The 20,110-nt window shown below is 44.6% G+C and overlaps 2 protein-coding genes across 4 annotated transcripts; both read left to right on the top strand.

Moving 5' to 3' along the window:
* The first annotated feature begins 124 nt into the window (after positions 1-124).
* On the top strand, positions 125-12,179 carry dpysl5a (dihydropyrimidinase like 5a). Of its 2 annotated transcripts, none has more exons than XM_031579752.1 (13): positions 125-212; positions 2,464-2,728; positions 6,238-6,396; positions 7,229-7,408; positions 7,537-7,605; positions 8,050-8,094; positions 8,276-8,351; positions 8,698-8,854; positions 9,094-9,235; positions 9,433-9,575; positions 9,753-9,960; positions 10,150-10,312; positions 10,548-12,179. In XM_031579752.1, exons 2-13 carry the CDS (start codon positions 2,468-2,470, stop codon positions 10,631-10,633), a joined length of 1,689 nt encoding a protein of 562 aa, XP_031435612.1. In that variant the 5' UTR covers positions 125-212; positions 2,464-2,467; the 3' UTR covers positions 10,634-12,179. The 2 variants fall into 2 exon arrangements, with proteins under 2 accessions (XP_031435612.1, XP_012677859.2); XM_012822405.2 differs by having other exon boundaries at positions 10,144-10,312.
* A 278-nt stretch (positions 12,180-12,457) lies between these two features.
* Positions 12,458-20,110, top strand: mapre3a (microtubule-associated protein, RP/EB family, member 3a). Of its 2 annotated transcripts, none has more exons than XM_012822410.2 (7): positions 12,458-12,591; positions 13,843-13,970; positions 14,504-14,649; positions 15,182-15,383; positions 16,793-16,929; positions 17,310-17,459; positions 17,790-20,110. In XM_012822410.2, exons 2-7 carry the CDS (start codon positions 13,850-13,852, stop codon positions 17,856-17,858), a joined length of 825 nt encoding a protein of 274 aa, XP_012677864.1. In that variant the 5' UTR covers positions 12,458-12,591; positions 13,843-13,849; the 3' UTR covers positions 17,859-20,110. The 2 variants fall into 2 exon arrangements, with proteins under 2 accessions (XP_012677864.1, XP_031436530.1); XM_031580670.2 differs by having other exon boundaries at positions 12,461-12,591; positions 15,182-15,338.

Raw genomic sequence — 20,110 nt, 5'->3', positions numbered from 1 at the left:
GTCAAGGCAGCGATGACAGCCGTACGCTTAGAGGCTGATTGGACCTTCTGTGTGTCGGCCGCTTGGATGCTGAGAGCGGAGGGTGTGCGGGCTGGACCGGTTAAAGCATCTGCTGGTGTCTGCTCGTGTCTACTGGAGGGTGGCATCGGCAGTCATTGTTTGCTGCTATTGATTGAGAGCTAAGGATCAATTTGGGAACGTTGCGGTGAAAGGTATGGTTTTTTTCTATTACCCTATGTCCTAATATATTATATCACCAGCTAAGAATCTAGACAACATTACGGTCAAAGGCCGGTAATTGGTGTCACTGGTTTTATGGCCATGATTATCACTGAATAGAAAGCTACACAGTTCTGAATTGCATTGTTGTGTGCCTGTCTGTGCAATTGCAGCCGGTGTTGCCGTTTCATTTACATTTATCAATGTTTTTAACCTCTAAGCCATACGTGTTCATATATCCTGAACATTGAAATACTGTCTCGGTGATGGTGCAACATTTTACTTATGGCGAGGTGTAAAAGCTGAACAATGAGTATGGAGTCGATAAACTGCTATACATGCGACCCATGAATGAAATCATCGCTATGTTTTCATAGGGCAGCCGGTTAATGTTGGGTGGTGTTTTGCCGTGGTTCAGCGTGAGCGATGTCTCTATTAGAGTAGGGTTTGGCCTCCTCTTTGTGTGTTATAGACTCGGGAGCGTCTTGTAGGATGGGTCTCTCACTTTCTGAGATCCCTGCAATGCTTGGAACCCATAGAAAGCATCCGATGGTATATTATTTATTAGAATTAAGTTTGTGTTTTCGTGGAAACACCCTATCCCTACCCACTAATTGTTGATCATGAGTTATTTGCCTAAAGTAGCCTGGAAGCATCCTATGAGGTACGTCCACCTCGACAAATCACTTAAACGACCCTGAGGCAGGGAATCTATTTTAGCCACCAGTCTTCATGCCTCATTACGGTGCTGATATGTGTCAGCGTATTGTTGAAACTATATTACAATTGATAATTAACATAATGATCATCTATCTTAAAGAAACCCATACTGTAAGTGCTTAACTGATTGACATCATGGAGGCCCCAGTGGGTTTTAAATAAAAGTGATGTGTAATATTTCGTTCATAATAGGAAGGTGTGATATAATTCAGAAAATGGGTCAGATGTGCTAACTACCTGAGAGCAAATGGTACTGTGGTTCATTTTGCATGAGATGCTAGAAGGAGCCAGCAGCTGAGCTGAGTGGTGCTGTACACCTTGCACTGGTGCAGAATCCATGGGGCTTTCTCCTTACCCTCCCCTCCTTTCTGCCCCAGAGCAGAACCAGTAGCGGGGAGGAAGAGGGAGGGGGAAAGCACCATGCCGTAGTCCTGCCGCACCCACACACACCCATGCACGCACACACAGGCATGCACACAGCCTCATGCGTCCAACCACCCACCCAGCCAGCCAGCCAGCCAGCATTGGATTTGCAGACATACGTGCACACACACACACACACCATGCACCGGTCAGATGTACTCACATTATGCTAGGCATTCCTGTCCACACCTTACAGAACTACACACAACTTGTGTGTGTGTAAACACACAGACACACCACATGCACAAGCACACACTAGTTTTCCAATGCCTATGCATGCTAACGGTGCATGTAGTCCTAACTATAGTTGCTTCTGAAACACATGGGGAAAACTCTTAGATAACCCAACCTGGGCCAAAGACCCACGCTGGCTCATTCTCAAACATCACCTCCCAGTCAGCCGTTTAAACATGCTGTAGCACTTTCTCCACCCTTTAAACTGAACACTCTTGGGTGGTGTGGGGGGGGGGCAGGGGACTTGAGGCAGTGGCCTAGTTTGAGACGGGCGTAGGCCGTGTGCTCATCATCAGGACTGAGAGACGCTCCTCAGCTGTGCTCTCGGAGGCGGCTCCCGGAGAGTGTCTCTCTTTTTCTCGCCCAACCCAACTGACAGACTGATGTCATCATCACACGTCTCGCTCACTGTCTGTCGCTCCAAGCCTCAGACCGATGTCACATCCGTCCTGCCGGATTGCTCGTCAGTGCCACCCTCATGGCACTTATCTCTGCTGTTTAGTCATGTATGCTGCGTCTCCCTCCTGCATACATTATTCCAGCGTCTTACTCTCTTTTTCCCAATCTCTCCCATCGGTGTCCCTCCTCCTTATCTTTTCAACTTCTCCTCATTGGATCTTCTACCACCCCCCCATCCCCCTCCCCCCACCTCGTTCTCTCTTTTTCTCTTTCTCTGGCTTTCTTTGTCTTTCTGTCCTTCGGCCCATCTCTCCATTGTATCTCCTCATCTATTGGCCCTCTCCTTCTCTCTCTTCAATCCATTTTCCCATTCCCTTCTCTCTCTCTTTCTTCACTTACTTTTTTTTCTCTTTCTCCACTACTCTCTCGCTCTCTCTCTCTCTCTCTCTCTCTCTCTTTCTCTCTCAGAATCATGTCTTCCACTGGATCGACAGCACGGATCCTCATTAAGGGGGGGAAGGTAGTGAACGATGACTTCACACAGGAGGCAGATGTCTACATCGAGAACGGCGTCATCCAGCAGGTGGGCAAGGAGCTGATGATCCCGGGCGGTGCCAAGGTGATCGACGCCTCAGGGAAGCTGGTGATGCCCGGCGGCGTGGACACCTGCGTGCACCTGAACCAGAGCTTCATGAACGCCACGCCCGCTGACGACTTCTACAGCGGCACCAAGGTGGGGACCAGCCAACGCAGAAGGGACTCTGTTAAGGCTTTTGTGTGTCTAAGAATAGGCCCTACTTACACAGTGAATGGCCAAACAGTTGGAAAAAATCAGACTTGGACTCAGATTTAAACAAAGTAAAACGGTTACAATGAACAGCATACAACAGTGTCATCTTCCGATATGGTGCAAATCAATGTGATATTGACATGATAAGTATACATCATTTGTTCTGATTATTTGAATTTGCAGATGAATTGACTGTCTCTCTTGAAGTCACAATGGCTTGTAAATCCTCTCAGCATTGCTGTACTGCATATGGTGCAAATACTTGGTAGGGGTAGGTGGTTTGGGACATTTCCTGAGATACTGTGTTGAAGTGTTTGCCCCAGATGTTATGCCCCATGCATTTATACTCAGTTGGGTTTCTTGGTGGAGGCAGCATTGCCAGTTGCCTAGGGCAACAGCACTTGGAAGCAAACAGACTTTTTAACAGAGAGGGACCCCCACAACACACAGACTGTCCCACCTGATGTTTTTTTATGGAGGGGAGCTGAATATTCTCGGTTTGGCTCGGGCACCAAATGAGCATCACATCCTTACATCCTCATCTGCATACATCTCCAAATGAACATGTGACCTACAGCATGTGTGAATATCTGAATATCTCAGAGGAATGTGGAGCTGTTCTGAGTTGGAACATTTTAGGGAGCCAAGGGAACTGAGATCATTCCCACCCCCAGAAGACCTGGGGCTTTCTTAGTTGGTATTCTGTTTGTGTGAGGAGCCTTCAGTTCTAAATCACCATGAACAAGTCTAGCTGAAGCCTGTGCCCATGGAGAACAGGGTGGGCTAAAAATAAACTCTTTTCAACTTAAAAATAACTAGAAGGAGTACAGTGATTCTATTATGTGGAGTTGTCAGCGCAGAAGAATAGCTTGACCTCGGGTCCAGTTATCATCTTCAAGTAATTCCAAAGCTATATTGTGCACCACCCTTTTGGCAAGTACATTCTTCTTATAAAATAAAAATCATAGTATACTCACTCACTGCACTTTGAAATTACAGTCTGTAGATGGTTACTGTTATTAACATTTTGCTCATGTTCAGAAGAAAGGGGAAACATAGTACTCCCAGCCATTGGCACTTCCTGACTGACACCATGTTGTGGAGGATCTTACTGATACAGCACCATCTGACGTGTACACCGCTTATAAACCGCCTCATAGTTCTTATCTCGTCATCTGATAGTCCCTTGTAATTGAGACAGATTTACCAGGAACACCCCCTTGAGTAAAAGGGGGGAAACTGACCATTGTGAAAGGCCATTGCTCAATATGTTAGTCAATATAGTCCATACATACAATACATTTCTGAGTGAAATGTCAGCAGTTTATCAGTGAAGTTATACAACACAACAAACCTCAAAACTAGTTAGAAGTTACAGAGGGCATATTGTGAAATTAGGTTATTCTACAGTATGCATGAATGTGCTGCTTTATAACCATGATGATCGATTGAATGGGAGAGGCGTAATAACTAATGGAACAACAGTGTTGTTACGACAGTAGTGGAGGGGGAAACAGAGCTTTGAGAGAGGGACGAGGGGGGGGGGGGGGCGCGCTCTGTGGAAGAGTAAGGTGAAAGAGGAGAGAGAAATCGATCAGGGGGTATTTCACATTTCTGTGGAGCCATCTGCTACCCCCTTTCATCTCCATCCCAGCATGGCCGCTCTCCCTCTCTCCCGCTCTCTTCCCGCTGAATCCCATCAGTTTAACTCTGTTCCTCCCTTCTCCACTCCTCTCCTCCCCTGCCTGCCTCCTCTCCTCCCTCTCTCCTCTGCTGTCAGCGTTTTTCCTCTCCCCTCGGCTCCTCTCCCTATAGGATTCATCGGTTCAATTTCTTTTTGTTCTCTTCTCCTCTCCTCTCCTCTCCTCTCCTCTCCTTCACTCTTCTCTTCTCTTCTCTTTGCTTCTCTTCTTCTCTTCTCTTCTCTTCTTCTCTTCCCCTCTCCTCTTCTCTTCTCTTCTTTTCTTTTCTCCTCTTCTCTTCTCCTCTTCTGTCTCAACACATCCCAAAGAATTCCTAAATGTATTATGTGTATTCTCTTCTCTCCTTCTCCTCTCTTTCATAATTTTCCTCTCCTGCCTTCATCTCCTCCAATTTCTCTCTCCCCCACTCCATCTCTATCCCAGAAAATCCCATAGGAAGGGTGCTCTTGGGAATTCTGACAGAGTACTCCCTCAAAGCAAATGTACTTGTTTTTCCCATTGCAAAGCACAGGCTTATAAGGTAAAGCTTATCCAAATCAGTTTTTTAAGGACAGCATTGATTTGAATGGTTACAAGCTGGTGCTGTGTCTCATTGGGTAGTAGAGAAGTTTAATCAAGTGTTGTTCTACACTGTTGTAGATACTACGATGAGGCATGGAGCACTGTGATGAATCGGGGCAGTCTCCAACATCACCGTACTTCTGTGTACAGTTTGTTACACTGTTACTGTATTATAGAGGTGAATATACTGTAGAACCAGGCAGTTTCTATGGCTCACTGAACAGAGACTGAATGAAGGGCTTAGGTCTGGCCTTAGTACCGTCACAGTGCATTACCCAGCATCGAACACCCACAGACACAAACACAAACACAAACACACACACACACACACACACACACACACGCACACACACACAGTGACCCAAGCTGTGCTTGAGAAGACAAATGAAGGAACTGTTTCTAAATGGCCATTGTTTAGTGTTGCAGATACAAGTGGCATTCTCCCCCTCCTCTCTCTCTCTCTCTTTCTGTCTCTCTCTCTTTCTGCCTCTCTCTCTTTCTGCCTCTCACTCTTTCTCTCTTTCCGTACACCCTCCTTTTTACTCCTCCCCCGTCAGTTATCGTGGGCGTGGCCTAACACAAATACAAATGCAGATCGGTTTCTGTTGCCATAGAGACAGAGAGACTGCTGTAAAGACTGCTGCAAAGTCTTTTCAGTTGACTCATTGTGCTCAGAGACAATGGCCCTCAAATACCTCATGCCCCCCACCCCCCACTTAAGCTTAAAGAGTAAAGGCTCTCAGTGAAGATGCACACTCATGTGGTCATGTGTGCATTCACACTCACACTCCACCATTCTTTATTTCTTATCATTATATTTTCAGTTTAGAGTCCTTTTCTCCTCCCATGGGTTGTTTTTAGAATATATTGTTTAGTCACTAACATGTTCTATGTAACATCAACCACACAAATTAAATTAGACTTTCAGTAGTGTATATGTATAAACAATTGTAACTATTCCATTAACTACTGTACTTACACACTGCATATATTGTAAGCTATATATATAGCATGGTATAGCATAGATTAATTTATGCACTACCTATATCTGTTCTCTATCTGTAAATAATGCAGTGTCTTTGCACCTCTGGTAAGATGCTAAGTGCTTCCTTCTCAGCTTTGTACCTGTACAATAACAATAGATTTGAATCTGATCTCATCTATCTGTTGTAATTCCCCTCTCCACAGGCCGCTCTGGCTGGAGGTACCACCATGGTGATTGATCTGGTTCTGCCTGAGAGGAACGAGTCCCTGCTGGACGCCTATGAGAGCACTCGCTCCGTGGCCGACTCCAAGACATGCTGTGACTACGCCCTGCATGTGGGCGTCACCTGGTGGGGACCCAAGGTAACGCACCGCCCCCCCACCCCAGCATCCCTGCCCTAGATCCACACTGCACCAGAATTACCCTCACAGGCACAGTTCAGAATATTAAAACAAGAGTGCATATCCATCCATCTAAGTCTATACAGTACTGTGCTCTAATGTATATCAGCACAAACTGCTGGAGTTTGTGAGTTTGCAGAGTAGATGTGCATTCTGTTAGTTTGTCTGCAAACCCAAGACTTTGGCATCATTAGCACCTTGGCCTGTCAGTTGAACTAAGGATACACACTTTTATCAAGACCCTCAAGGACACAGGGCGTATTATAGCAATCAGATGTGAGCTAGGTAAGGGTAACCTTACCAGAGAATAGTGTACCTTACCAGAGAAGCGGGTACCTTACCAGAGAAGAGTGTACTTTACCAGAGAAGAGTGTACTTTACCAGAGAAGAGTGAACCTAACCAGAGAAGAGTGAAAAAATGTCATGGAGATTGTGTGTGATAGAGAGGGGTACCAAGGGGTGTGGTCTTTTAGAGATACCATCTCTTGGCATGTTGGCATCCTCTGCTGGGCCAAAGGGGCACTGCACTGCACTGCTGACACGCAATCTGGGTTTTTGATCTTTTACATTTGCACGGAGAGCATTCCTGAATATTAATTTGAAATCTGAATTATAGAAGTTAGAATTCTTCCTTTGTTGAAAGACATTTTATTTTAGAGCTCAGTGTAAAATCTTCCTTAATCGTTTCCTATGGTCCTTATTTTTCTTAGTTTTTCTATCAGCATAACATGTAAATTAGCTTGAATATCATACAGTCTCCGACAGTGAGTATCTCTTCCCTGTGATGATGCAGGTACGCGCCCAGATGGAATCGCTAGTGCGGGAGAAGGGGGTGAACTCCTTCCACATGTTCATGGCCTATAAGGATCTGTACATGCTGAGGGACGGCGAGCTCTTCCAGGTGCTGCAGCACTGTAAGGACATTGGGGCGGTTGCTCGTGTCCACGCCGAGAACGGAGAACTGGTCGCCGAGGTGAGAGTGGCTTAGTCTCCGACAGCATGAGTAGATCTAGAACGGCTTTGTGCGGGCTTTGTTTCCTTTGTTGTGCCGTGTGCCGCAGAGGATGCGTCAAGTGACAAGCCTTGTGTTTTATCCCTAAGGGAGCAAAAGAGGCGTTAGACCTCGGCATCAGTGGTCCAGAGGGCATCGAGATCAGCCGTCCGGAGGAGGTGAGGAGTTTGTCTCCATCTGTCTGTGCTGCCCATGCTCTTTCTCTCTCCCTGTCTGTCTGTCTCTCTCATGTAGTTCTGTCTGTCTGTCTGTCTGTCTCTCATGTAGTTCTGTCTGTCTGTCTGTCTGTCTGTCTGTCTCTCATGTAGTTCTGTCTGTCTGTCTGTCTGTCTGTCTGTCTCTCATGTAGTTCTGTCTGTCTGTCTGTCTGTCTCTCATGTAGTTCTGTCTGTCTGTCTGTCTGTCTGTCTGTCTCTCATGTAGTTCTGTCTGTCTGTCTGTCTGTCCGTCCGTCTGTCTGTCTGTCTGTCTGTCTCTCATGTAGTTCTGGCTCTTCTCTGGCAGTTCCAACATGGAGCCAGCGCTAATAAACTCTCTGTACTATAGCTTGTGAATGTCGTAATTCTCACCCAAATAGCTAAAAAATCTTCATTCATTAACAGCTGGAGGCAGAAGCCACCCATCGTGCCATCACCATTGCCAACAGAGTGAGTATGACTGTTCTGGTTTGAAAACATCACAGCCCCATGCCATGAACAGTATTAAGTATATATTTTGTACAGCAATTAATGAACACTTTATTCATTTAGAAAGACTTTCAAGAAATAAAGCACCATCAGCAATGGCATTATTGTTCATTTTGGTATATATGTTTATATGTATCCACAGGCTCACTGCCCCATCTATTTGGTGAATGTTTCCAGTATGTCTGCTGGGGATGTTGTAGCTACTGCCAAGATGCAAGGTAGGTGAAAAAATGATGCCATGATGGCCTTATTCAAAGACGCCTTGGTCAAGTATACTTTGTGTAATTGCCAGAGCACAAAGCTTAGACCTAACTAAAGATAGGGAAAGTTTGTGTGTACTAGTGGGTAATATGTGTGTCTTGTAGGTAACATCTGTGTTATTGTACCTTTCAACATACAATATATGCTTGTTTGTTCAAAAATGAACAAAAAGCAACTCTCTCTCTCTGTCTTTCTGTGTGTGTGTGTGTGTGTGTGTGTGTGTGTGTATGTGTGTGTGTGTGTGTGCGTGTGTGTGTGCGCGTGTATGTGTCTGAATGTGTATGTGTGTATTTGTTCATGCAGGGAAGGTGGTCCACGGTGAGACAACCATGGCCCACGCCGTGATGAACGGGCTTCAGTACTACCACCAGGAATGGGCCCATGCTGCTGCCTATGTCACTGTGCCCCCCTTGAGGCTCGACCCCAACACCCCCAACTACCTGATGAGTCTCCTGGGAAAGTGAGTTCCTCACCCCCTTGCTCCCTAGTTTTGAAAGTGACTGTTGCTAGAGTTACTGTACAATACAGTCAAGTGCACTAGTAAGGGTTTAGGGCCAGAGGTTGAACCGTGCCAGAAACACAATGGCGGTATATTATTTTTAACCTGATTCGATCATATCTAATGTGAACTTTAATTTGATCTGATAGAGCTACTGTACTCGTCTCTTAATGCACGTAAATGTGCTTATCTCATTTCAGCGACACTCTAAATGTAGTTGTGTCAGACCACCGGCCCTTCACCACCAAGCAGAAGGCCATGGGCAAAGACGACTTCACCAAGATCCCCCACGGAGTCCCAGGCATCCAGGACCGTATGAGTGTCATCTGGGAGAGAGGCGTGGTAAGGCATGAAGTGTGGCATGAAGGCATGAAGGAGAATCTCTTACTTGAAGGATAGTATATGCATGCTGACAGACACCATCATTTTTGTCATGTTTGAATTCTTTGTTGTTAGATTATCTTTTAAAGGAATAACGTTTGCCACATAAAGGAAAAAGGATATTAAGACAACTTTGTATTTGTTTTCATGGCTACCAGGTTGGAGGTAAAATGGATGAGAACCGATTTGTTGCTGTGACCAGCTCTAATGCAGCGAAGATCTACAACCTTTACCCACGCAAGGGCCGCATCATCCCCGGAGCCGACGCCGATGTGGTGGTCTGGGACCCTGATGCAGCCAGGTACAGAGGAGAGCGATGCTCTCAGGGGAGACCTACCTCTGACTGGAGGTTTAGCTCTGGCCTGTTCACTAAAGCACTGTTCATTTCATTGTATGCAAATGTGTGGCCATTTCAAGTGTAACCCGAGGTATTCCTTATATGCTCATCACATATATTTCTTTGTGTGTGTGCACCTAGGACCATCTCTGTGGACACACAGCTTCAAGGAGGCGATGTAAATCTTTACGAGGGCTTGCGTTGCCATGGCGTCCCTCTGGTCACCATCAGCCGTGGCCGTGTGGTGTATGAGAATGGCATCTTCACCTGTTCCGAGGGCTCTGGAAAGTTCTACCCCCTGCGGACATTCCCTGATTACCTCTACAAGAAGATGGTCCAGAGAGAGAAGGTGCAGTACAGCTGGCAACAGTGCGCTAGCACAAGAGTTAGCCTACATGAGCAGAAATTGTGTGTGTAGTTGCAGTGATTTCAACATATCTGCTTGCATGTGTGTGTGTGTGTGTGTGTGTGTGTGTGTGTGTGTGTGTGTGTGTGTGTGTGTGTGTGTGTGTGTGTGTGCGCGCATGACTAGTGTCAGGCTCTAAAGGGAGTGGAGCGGGCTCCCTATGAGGGTGACGTAGCTACGGTGAACTCAGGGAAGAGGGACGCTGGTTGCACAGATGCAGACAACCCCGCACCCCGCCCCACCACCCGCCACGGAGGAGTCAGAGACCTGCACGGGTCTAGCTTCAGCCTGTCAGGTAAACACACAAACATGTTCACACTGCACATAGTGCCCTTGGTAAGCCTGTCAGGTAAACACACAAACATATTCACACTGCACATAGTGTCCTGGCTAAGCCTGTCTGGTAAACACATGCCACAAACAGCCTCTTAAAGGTAATGCTGCTCTAGTGTTACCAAGGTGATACCCTCTTATACCGGCTAATGCTATGCTGCTAATCTGTGTGGTCTCTACTCCTTTTGCTCTGGCAGGTGCCCAGATCGATGACAGCGTCCCTAAGAGGGCCTCGGCCCGCATCCTGGCTCCCCCTGGTGGCCGCTCCAGTGGGATCTGGTAACGCGGACATCCACCACTCCTGGACCAAAAACAGCTGAACCAGATTTCAGTTGGAAGACCCTCACCCCTCCCACCAGGCCACCCTCGTGTATCTAAAACTCATGGTGCACTCCACAATAAATACTGAGCAAAAAAAGTAGCACTATTTCAACACAGAGAGATAACTGGGTGATTTCATTATTGCCTGTGAATGAATTCATTTTTTCAATGTGAGTTGTAAGAAATGTGTAGAAGCAAAGTTGCAATTAGACAAACAAACACTCCCAAAGAAAGTGAATTTTGACATTTGGAAATGAGGGTTATCAGATAGAATGAATGCAGCGGTCCAGATTGAGCCAGAGGCTTGAAGCTTATACCCATCTCTTTTGTTACCTCATTTAACACATAGCATTCATCTTTCATTGCAATGCTTGATTTCAGTGACTTTGAGTTCTTTTCATATGTACCAGCCCTGCTTATTGTTATTTATTTGAGTCAGTCTGGAATTATCTAAAAATATTTTTTAGAATTTACTTTTCAGGCACATAACTGTATGTTTACCTCATTATGGTATGTTTGGTGTTGCACTTATACTCTTTAAAACGTCCCTGCCTTCCAGTTGGTTTTGTGTGGAGTGAAATCAAGTGGAAATATGTGTACAAAGATTGGAATGATCATTGGCCATTTGCCTTCTCTCTGTACCTATAGGGCTCGCTGACATTTCTGACTGATAGACTGTTCTGACACAAAAAAACCAGGTTGAAAGCCAAATGAATTCATCTGTAATCTGTTAGATTCATCACAAAAACACAAACCACATTGATGATGTGAAATTTAAGCCTTAGCGTGGATCATATTTCCTATCAAATCTGTTTGCAGCAACTTTGCCACGATGTAGCACCTTTCTGTGGCCTGTTTCTTCACTTGAACAACGTTAATCCTCCTAATGAACAGTAACACACGTTTCTATATGTTTAGTCTTGGCACACTCGCAATTAAGGCACTGGAATATGTTACTAATGTATGATTGTTTAAAGTTACAACCTATTTAAATGTTTTTTTCCCCCCCCTGAAACTGTACGAGTGGATGTCTTCAGTTTTCTGCTTGAAGGCAGGTCCATGTTGTTTTCTTGTTCTTTCCGGAAGGAAGTGACTGGACCCTTAGCTGTCAGTGTCAACTCTGCTGGACTCCACTCTTTAATCTCTTCTTTCATCTTGCCCTCTCCTCTTCCATCCCATCCTTTCCTCCACAACTCCTTCTCTCCTCTCACTGCTCTTCTCTGTTTATGGGGACACAAAAACAGACTTTCACATGTGAAGCGATCTATATTGAAGTGAATGCCTGGATCAAGTCTCTTTTTTCCTCTTTATAAATGAAGGGAACACACATTAGGGTGGTGTACGGATTTCTATTGGTGCTCAATATTTTCATGTATGTGTTGTTTCATTTTAAACAATCTAATGCACTGTTTTCTTATGTATTTCAAACCAGTGCACTGTTATGCACTGGTATGGTTTTGAACATGTTCACCACACAAGTAAGTGCAAATAAACCATCAACAAGTCTACTGGTTAAGTGCAATCTTTGAATAAATCCCATACGAAATAAAATGAATAAACGTGTTCAAAAGGTCTTAAGAGTTTCCAGAGCACACACAGTGTGCCAATGTCGCCGTTCTTTAACATTATCAGTGGCAGTGGAGATTACATGGATTTTAGACAAATTCCGGTGTTGTAAATTGTCAGAGCAGGGGCCAGACTGTAGATACGCCCCGCCGTATCTCGGTCAGCCAGTCCTGCGTAAAAGCTGCGCCCCTCTATGGCTGCAGCTGCAGTGCGCATGCGCTGAGACATCGCCACGGCTTTATTGCACGCGCACGGGGTGGCCGTCTCCCATCAGTGGAGTATCTGCGAGCTGGGAGCTGACAGAAGGGATACCGCCAGCGATAGAACGGAACGGACGGGCGCACTCTAAACACTGTAAGTGAGATACACGTGATAAATTATGGTCTTTTGCGGTTTTTATCCCCAGATCACTGATTTTAAATTTGCCTTGAGGAATTAAGAGATGCGACTTATTGTGTCAGCGGCGTGTCTTGCCATCCATTGAAAATGTTCGCGTACAGTGACAATGTTGTGGGTAAATATTCGGTGGGGCCTGCAGAGGGGGTCGAATGGGCTGTCTCTGTCATAATAACGGTGCATGTTTTGTCCTTAAAACGTGGAAAAGCCACAAAATGATATTATATTTTGCATAGTGAGGTGAAGAAATATGCTCAGCCAAAATCATAACATTTCAGTGTTAGCCCACAAAGGCCTACACGGCACATTACCTCGGATTTGCGCACAAGAATAACAAGAGTGTCATTGCAAAAGGGGCTGTCATTGAACTGATCCCGTAACTTAATTGGCATGGTTGTTTAAACCTCAGTTGCTACTAAATTGTTTGTGTATAGTCCTTGGACACATGAACATGGCCACATTGGGATATTATGCACGAGGAGATTACAATGAATATCTGTGCTGAATCCGGTGTGTGAAGTCCAATGCACTGCGCACCGCGGGAGGAGGGGGTGGTACAGGCCGCCGCTTTTGACGTATTCTCGTGCGGGCGAGGAGCAGCATGAAATAGCATAGTTTCGCTAGTCGAATTCGTGAAGTTGATTACACTGTTCATTTAGAAATAGAATAACTTCAAATGAATAACTGGTTACCATATTCTGAGTAATGCCAGGCGTTGATGCGTTGACGGATAAAATCGATCTCCACAATATGCTGTGCTATAATACAGAAATATACATTAATGGAAGTGTGAGTTGCTATTTGGATATTCCATGATCTCATCACTGTTTGCCATCATGCCACCTTTGGCTGGGATTGGGAAGACCAGATGTGGCAAGGGAAGTATCTGACACATGCTCATCAGAACTCCCTCTAATCTGAAAGGATTAACAGCAGTGGATTGGAAGTTCAAGAAGTGATTGCTTTCCCCCTTTGAGTTGTGTCTCGCTGATCAGCTCAGCCAAGATGCATATCTGTCATATCAGGCGTGGGAATGGTAATATACTCATTAATGTCAATTTTGAAATGTTCCTGTATGATATGATCTGATCAATCGTAATGTATGTGGATGTATATGAGGGCATCGTGACAGAAGAGTGAGCGCATCCAGATGTGAATCTGCAGACCCTTCAGCACGTGATTGATTGTGCATCTCTGGTACCCGGTCAGGTCAGTCATGGCTGTGAACGTGCACTCCACCTCTGTGACCAACGAGAACCTGAGCCGACATGACATGCTGGCGTGGGTCAACGACTCCCTGCAGCTCATCTACACCAAGATCGAGCAGCTCTGTTCAGGTGAGGCAGCGCACTCACTCTCTCTCTCTCACGTCACCGCAAAAGTCTTTGCTCTGTACTCAGTCATTCGTTATACTTGTTGATTAGGTTTTTTGTCAAAAACCTGTCTGTCCAAAGCATGAAGAGAACTGTTTTGCCTTTTTTTGATCTGGTCCATTGATAATGCCTGTAGGTGTGTCTTCTTTATTAAGATAAAGGCTTTGTGTATGGTAATCAGAAGTGGTTGTCTTGGGAAGGGATAGGCTAATCATCCTACTATATTGTCATTAATCAGGATTTAACAAAAGCAATCAGGTGATCTTTACCCTGGGTCTTTAGAATCCTGCTGTTATTATTTGCTTTTCTTTCTGTTGTCTGACAAAGTCAGTAGGGATAGACCACTAGAGGTGAATGCAGCATTTTATTTCTGCTGGGTGTAGACTATATGATAACAACCTTAACCTTTCCCTTCACCTTTAACCTTTGACTTCCTTCTCCTACACACACCCCTAACTCCCGTCCCCTCTCCTCTCTTCACCCCCTCTCCCTTGTAGGGGCGGCCTACTGCCAGTTCATGGACATGCTTTTCCCTGGTTGCATCTTGTTGAAGAAAGTGAAGTTCCAAGCGAAGCTGGAACACGAGTACATACACAACTTCAAAGTGCTCCAGGCTGCCTTCAAAAGGATGAATGTCGACAAAGTCAGCTCATTTTTATATATTTCATTCTTTCACGGTTCCTATAAGGTGCACATTATGTGGAAAATTGTGCTTATGCTATTCGTTTGGATGTCTCAAGGTATTATTAGGTGAATGATTCAATTAGAGTGTCTTTTTTTCTTTCCTTTCCTTATGCTTTCAGTCGATTCATCCTCAGCTGCCAACAGCAGTCACAGATTTTACAGAAAATAGCTCCTTTGTCTTCTGGCAAGCTTGAGTATAGTGCCACAGCTCATGTTTGCAGCAGTTTGCCCGGGATTCAGTTTGATGTTTTATTTCACAAAGCCATTTGTATCTTTAGCTTGGTAATGTTAGTGCTTTAGCATGTCAAGGATTTTTTACCAATGCTATACGACACTTTCTCCTGTAGCCAGTAATTGTGAAAACATTTGCGTGGTTCTTTGTTATTGAGCTACGCTAACGCTAACGCTAACGCTAACAATGCTTTGATTGATACTAGCGCTGTAAATTTTTACTTCAGTTTGCATGTCCTTTTTCGTCCATGGCCTCATAGATCATTCCCGTGGAGAAGCTGGTGAAAGGAAAATTCCAGGACAACTTTGAGTTCGTTCAGTGGTTTAAGAAATTCTTTGAGGCCAACTACGACGGCAAGGAATACGACCCGCAGCAGGCAAGGCAGGGCCAAGATGCGGCCCCTCAACCCAACCCAGGTGAACACTTTTCCCACAAACCCAAGAAAAGTTGTGGCCACCCAGGTAACCCTTCGCTTCTGTTTCTCTTGTTGCCTTGCTACCGCTGAGCGCTCAATGCTCCGGCAGGCAGTCAGTGCGTGCACGATCTCCAGAATGACTCCTCCATTCATGAGCTTGCTTTGACTGGTTAAGTATTCCTACCTTCTAACTGTGTAAAGGGATTAACTATCTTACACTAAAGTGAATCTTTAGTTGTGGAATTATCACCAGAAGGAAATGAACTAAAGAAGCGTATTTCTCATTCTGGTGTCACTGCTGTGAGCAGTGTAGAACAAGCATAGTCATTATAATTTAACAGTTAACACGTTAACCCCACATTCAGCAGTTAGTCTTGACTCTTCAACGCTAGCTTCTACTTTCTAGCTTCTAGCTTCTGCTTTGCATCTTTGTGGCGTGGCAGTGTGCACTCTTCGAAAGGCTTCGCCAACTCAGTTTCTGTAGGAGAACTCTTTTGGGTCGATAGGACAACGGAATTGGTTCTGGGTCCCGAAGTCAGATACACCGCAGGCATTTCCACCAAGAACCCAGCTGCTTCTGCCCTCACGTAATGTGGTTTACTGTTTTCCTGTGTATGATCAGCCAGCAGTGAAACCATTGAAGTTACACGTTTTTTAATTCCACGAGTGAAACCATTTCTCCAGTCAGTATGAGACTCCTGACTGTCGACTAGAAATAGCTGTGAAGTCTCAAGGGAGACCAGTAGAAATAGTCTTTCCACATGCCACTTTGTGATTCATGCACAGGAAACAGTATATGTTGGTATAAGACGCTATGATGGTACAAGAGGCTATGCTATGTCCTGACACGCACAGAGCGGGGGTACTCACAGGAAGAAATGGAGAAGCGCAGGGAGGTGAAAGTGTTCTCCTGCAGGGGCGGATGAAGTCCTTTTAAAAGAGCATACTGTACATGGTAATGCAAAAGTGCAAATATCCCTGCTGAGAGAATAGCGTGCGCCAAACTCTCACTCTCACTGTTTACAGACAGACAGTATTTTTCATATTAACCGTAAATTACTCTGAATACATGGATTCTTTAATGCTTTCTGAAAACAGTGAAATGTAGATTAAAATCTCTAAAAGCCTGGATGCCTTAATGCTTTTTTGGGGGACGGGGGAATCCATTGAGAATTTGGCAAGTGAGAACTAAGGGTCTACATATTTTGGGAAGTCTCAAGACTACCCCTATGTCGGTCTCCATAGAAACGTTGCACATCTAAAAAGCATTCCACTAAATTTGACAGGAAGGGGCACAGCTGCACATCACAGCTAACATGCTACGCTTGTGAGCAGCTTGGACAAGTTCATAACCTGCTTTTGATTGCATGAGGCCAGTTATATTTACTGGGGTTGAATGTTGTTTTGGTGATGAAGGCAGCTAAAAGCTTTCGAAAATTCTTCAACTTTTTTCAGGACCACAGAGAACATCACCGACAGTCCCCAAAAACATGCCCACGCCACAAAGATTGATGAACACCACGATCAGGAAGAACCCACCCCTTTCACGGAACGGTGGCAGCGACGCAGAGCTCATGGAACTCAATCAACAGGTAGAGTCCTGAGGGAAGCGCCCCTAGAGTGGTGAGATGATGGCTGTGAAAGGTGGTCTTTACTGCTTTAATGCTGTAGTATATAGCTGTTAGCCTGTTTAGAAGCTGTTAGTGATACTGTCTGAAATCAAATTTCTTTTTCAGGTGATTCATGCATTTTGTCTTTTTTTTCTTCCTTAAGTTTTATTTAAATGTTTGGCAAACGTTTTGCCAAATAATAAAATGTCTATGTAGCCGAAGTTAGTTAGTATGGCGGATATTACAGACATTGCAGTCAAAATGAATGTACTGAATTGGAATGTATTAACCAGCTGATTTGACATGAACCAGCTGACTCTTTCTCCATTTCTCTTTCTCTCTCTCTCTCTCTCTCTCTCTAGTTAATGGAGTTGAAACTGACTGTGGATGGACTTGAAAAGGAAAGAGACTTCTACTTCAGTAAACTGAGGGACATTGAGCTAATCTGCCAAGAGAGTGAGAGTGACAGTCCCATCCTCGCCCGGATAATAAACATCCTGTATGCCACAGAGGTACCTGTCAGACGCCACCCTTTGGCAGCACATTGGCTGCTTTTCATGACAATTGTAATATCTTTAAGTCCCAGGTGAAAGTTTTGGAAGTTAATAGAACACAGAGTTAATCAGACACAAAAACGAAGCATGTTTTTAGCAGTCTGTTTGACTTTTACAGATCGGTTGACTTACTGTTTATTCTGATTGTCCCTAATTACTACACTACAGCACAGATTTCAGTATCAGCAAAGCACAGCCTATATGCCATGCGTATTGTGTACTACGTTTTCTGGCCTCTATATTCAGGGGTGTCAGTTCAGCTTTGTGTTATGCATTTGTGTCCTATAGGACGGCTTTGCGCCTCCAGAGGATGATGAACTTGACGAACAGGCCCAGCTGGACCAGGATGAATACTGATCCTGTCCCTCCATCACCTCTCATCCTGTCGGTCCCTCTTTTACTCCTCTTTAACCCCCCCCACCCCCACCCCCTGCACGCGCCCTTGATCTTCTGTGTTCCCCTTGTATCAGTCATACTGTCTGCCTGTCTGTCTGCTTGTCTGTCTGTCTGTCTGTCTGTCTGCCACCCCACCTTGCCACATGGACTAACATCAGACCCCCACAGGCACACAGACCGTAGCAAACAGCAGTTAACATATCTTAGACGCCTCAGCATGATCCACTGCAATGTCATACAAATTAACAGAAAAATCCAGGCCATGTTGCGGGGGTGGGGGGTGGGCGAGTAGCACAAAGGGCAACCCTTTTGTAAATAGTCTGAGAGTGGGTGATACAGCAGAATGGCTACACTCCGGAAGGCCTCCTTTTTTCTGTTGCTTTTCTTTTTCCTATTGGCTCCACACGGACCGAACACAAACCGACGGCTCTTCCAGCTTGAAGTCATCCTCATTCCATGCTCTCATGTCCTCAGTCCAGAAAAGCACTCTCACTGACTCCCACAGGCAAGAAGAAGCACCTGGGATGTTGGCTTTCCTTTTCCAGTTAGGTAGTTTTTTTTTCATAAAATTCAATTGACTAAAAAAAGTTTGATATTGAAAACTGACTGAGGTGAAAACTGAGTAAACAAAACAAATAAAAGAACAACAATCGCAAAAGAATGTTTAAGAGAGCGGTTTCTGAGAGAGTCTCTTGGATGGAAGGCAACTGACTATCTTTTTACACATACTGTAACTGCTATGGCTGAGCATGTGAATGTGATTCATTGACAATGAATGAGTGACGTATTTGTACAAATAATTTTGTTTTCAATCAAAGCGTCTCGTTTTTTTCCCCACTGCCTTTGCAACTGGTGTGGAGTTCAGCAGTTGACGTGTAAACCTGATATTATTACTGTGTTTATCCAGCATGGGGGTGCTAGAGTTTTCATTGTTACTGTGAATTTACGTTTTCTTTTGGTGAAAGACATGTGTAGATGATAAATTGGTCCGATTTCTTGTTATCATGTTTTGCTGCTAATTTTGCTCAATGTTTTACTTGTTTTTATATTTATTAAATTGCACACGAGAAATGCTTTTTTCTAGTCCCACAGGCAGTTTAATAACATAGGCAGGATGTATAATAGGACATCACTGACCACATTGGGAGAAAGGTGTATCCAGCACATTGTCAGTTTCTTTTTGAAGCCAAGAGCTTAGGCTGGGCTACTGGTATATTGACATCCTTAAATCCTGAGAAAATACACTACTTTTCATTTACCAGGAGCACGTTACAACAGGGTACAACATTCTAGATACAATCCCCATGATTTAATTGTATAATCAAATGTGCAATCCTTTTCTGAAACATCTCTTCAGTGCCACTGACTGACGTCCACAAAGTATTTTCCTGCAGGTGGTGACCTTGTGAGAAGAATATATTGTGGGCATTTTTTACTGCATAAAAGTTTATCGTGGAACTCATGGGGTTTGTATCAAGCTCAATATCTTTTCCCGCTTAAGTTCCTAGGTTGTAATTCAAAAGCTGGTTACAAATCCTCTGTCCCACCTGACAAAGACAGCACATTAGGAAAGACAAGTCCACTGGGTATTATAGTGGTTTGCCTGTACCCTGATTGGCACACCTCTGCTAGACCTAGCATCAGACCTGTTCTACATGGACAGGGCCCAGGGTCTTTGGGCACCATACATTGCGCAAGGATCTCACGAAAAGCTAAAGCTAAGGCTTTTCACAAAAGGCATTGAATAATAATAATAATGATAATAATAATAAACATGGCCACAGCCTTTGATTCTCCGCGATGGCTTTTCATTATTTTTGACTTGCCAAGTTTGCTTGTGTAGTGGAGCCACATTTTCATTGGTCGTAGTCATGGCGATCATCTCTTTAAAAAAACAAACAAAAAAAAAAACATTGGATCGCTGCAGTTCAGCACACCACCATTGATACATGCAGTGCAGCCAGTAGCACTATAAAGCTCACACTCATTCCAATTCTCAACTGGTAGCATTGGGAAGCACTCTCCCTCATTTAATTCAGTAGCCAATAGAATAGGGGAACTCATTCTCATTCAGATCTGCAACCAATAGTATCGGAAACTCATTACCATTCTCACAGTGACTTGACAAATAACAGATGGCCACATCAGTGTTTGCATAACTTGCATCTGTTTGAGTTTTATTGAGTAAATAAACTGTTGTGAAAATGTCAAAA

The sequence above is a fragment of the Clupea harengus genome, chromosome 14, assembly GCF_900700415.2.
Source record: "Clupea harengus chromosome 14, Ch_v2.0.2, whole genome shotgun sequence".
NCBI lineage: Eukaryota > Metazoa > Chordata > Actinopteri > Clupeiformes > Clupeidae > Clupea > Clupea harengus.
This window is presented reverse-complemented; position numbering and strand designations above follow the sequence as displayed.

Coding starts and splice junctions, on each gene's coding strand:
- mapre3a (XM_012822410.2), top strand. CDS start 13,850: ATGGCTGTGAACGTGCACTCCACCTCTGTGACCAACGAGAACCTGAGC. Junction 14,650..15,181: donor AAAGGATGAATGTCGACAAA/GTCAGCTCATTT, acceptor ATGGCCTCATAG/ATCATTCCCGTGGAGAAGCT. Junction 15,384..16,792: donor GAAAAGTTGTGGCCACCCAG/GTAACCCTTCGC, acceptor AACTTTTTTCAG/GACCACAGAGAACATCACCG.
- dpysl5a (XM_012822405.2), top strand. CDS start 2,468: ATGTCTTCCACTGGATCGACAGCACGGATCCTCATTAAGGGGGGGAAG. Junction 7,409..7,536: donor ACGGAGAACTGGTCGCCGAG/GTGAGAGTGGCT, acceptor TTTATCCCTAAG/GGAGCAAAAGAGGCGTTAGA. Junction 8,855..9,093: donor CTGATGAGTCTCCTGGGAAA/GTGAGTTCCTCA, acceptor ATCTCATTTCAG/CGACACTCTAAATGTAGTTG.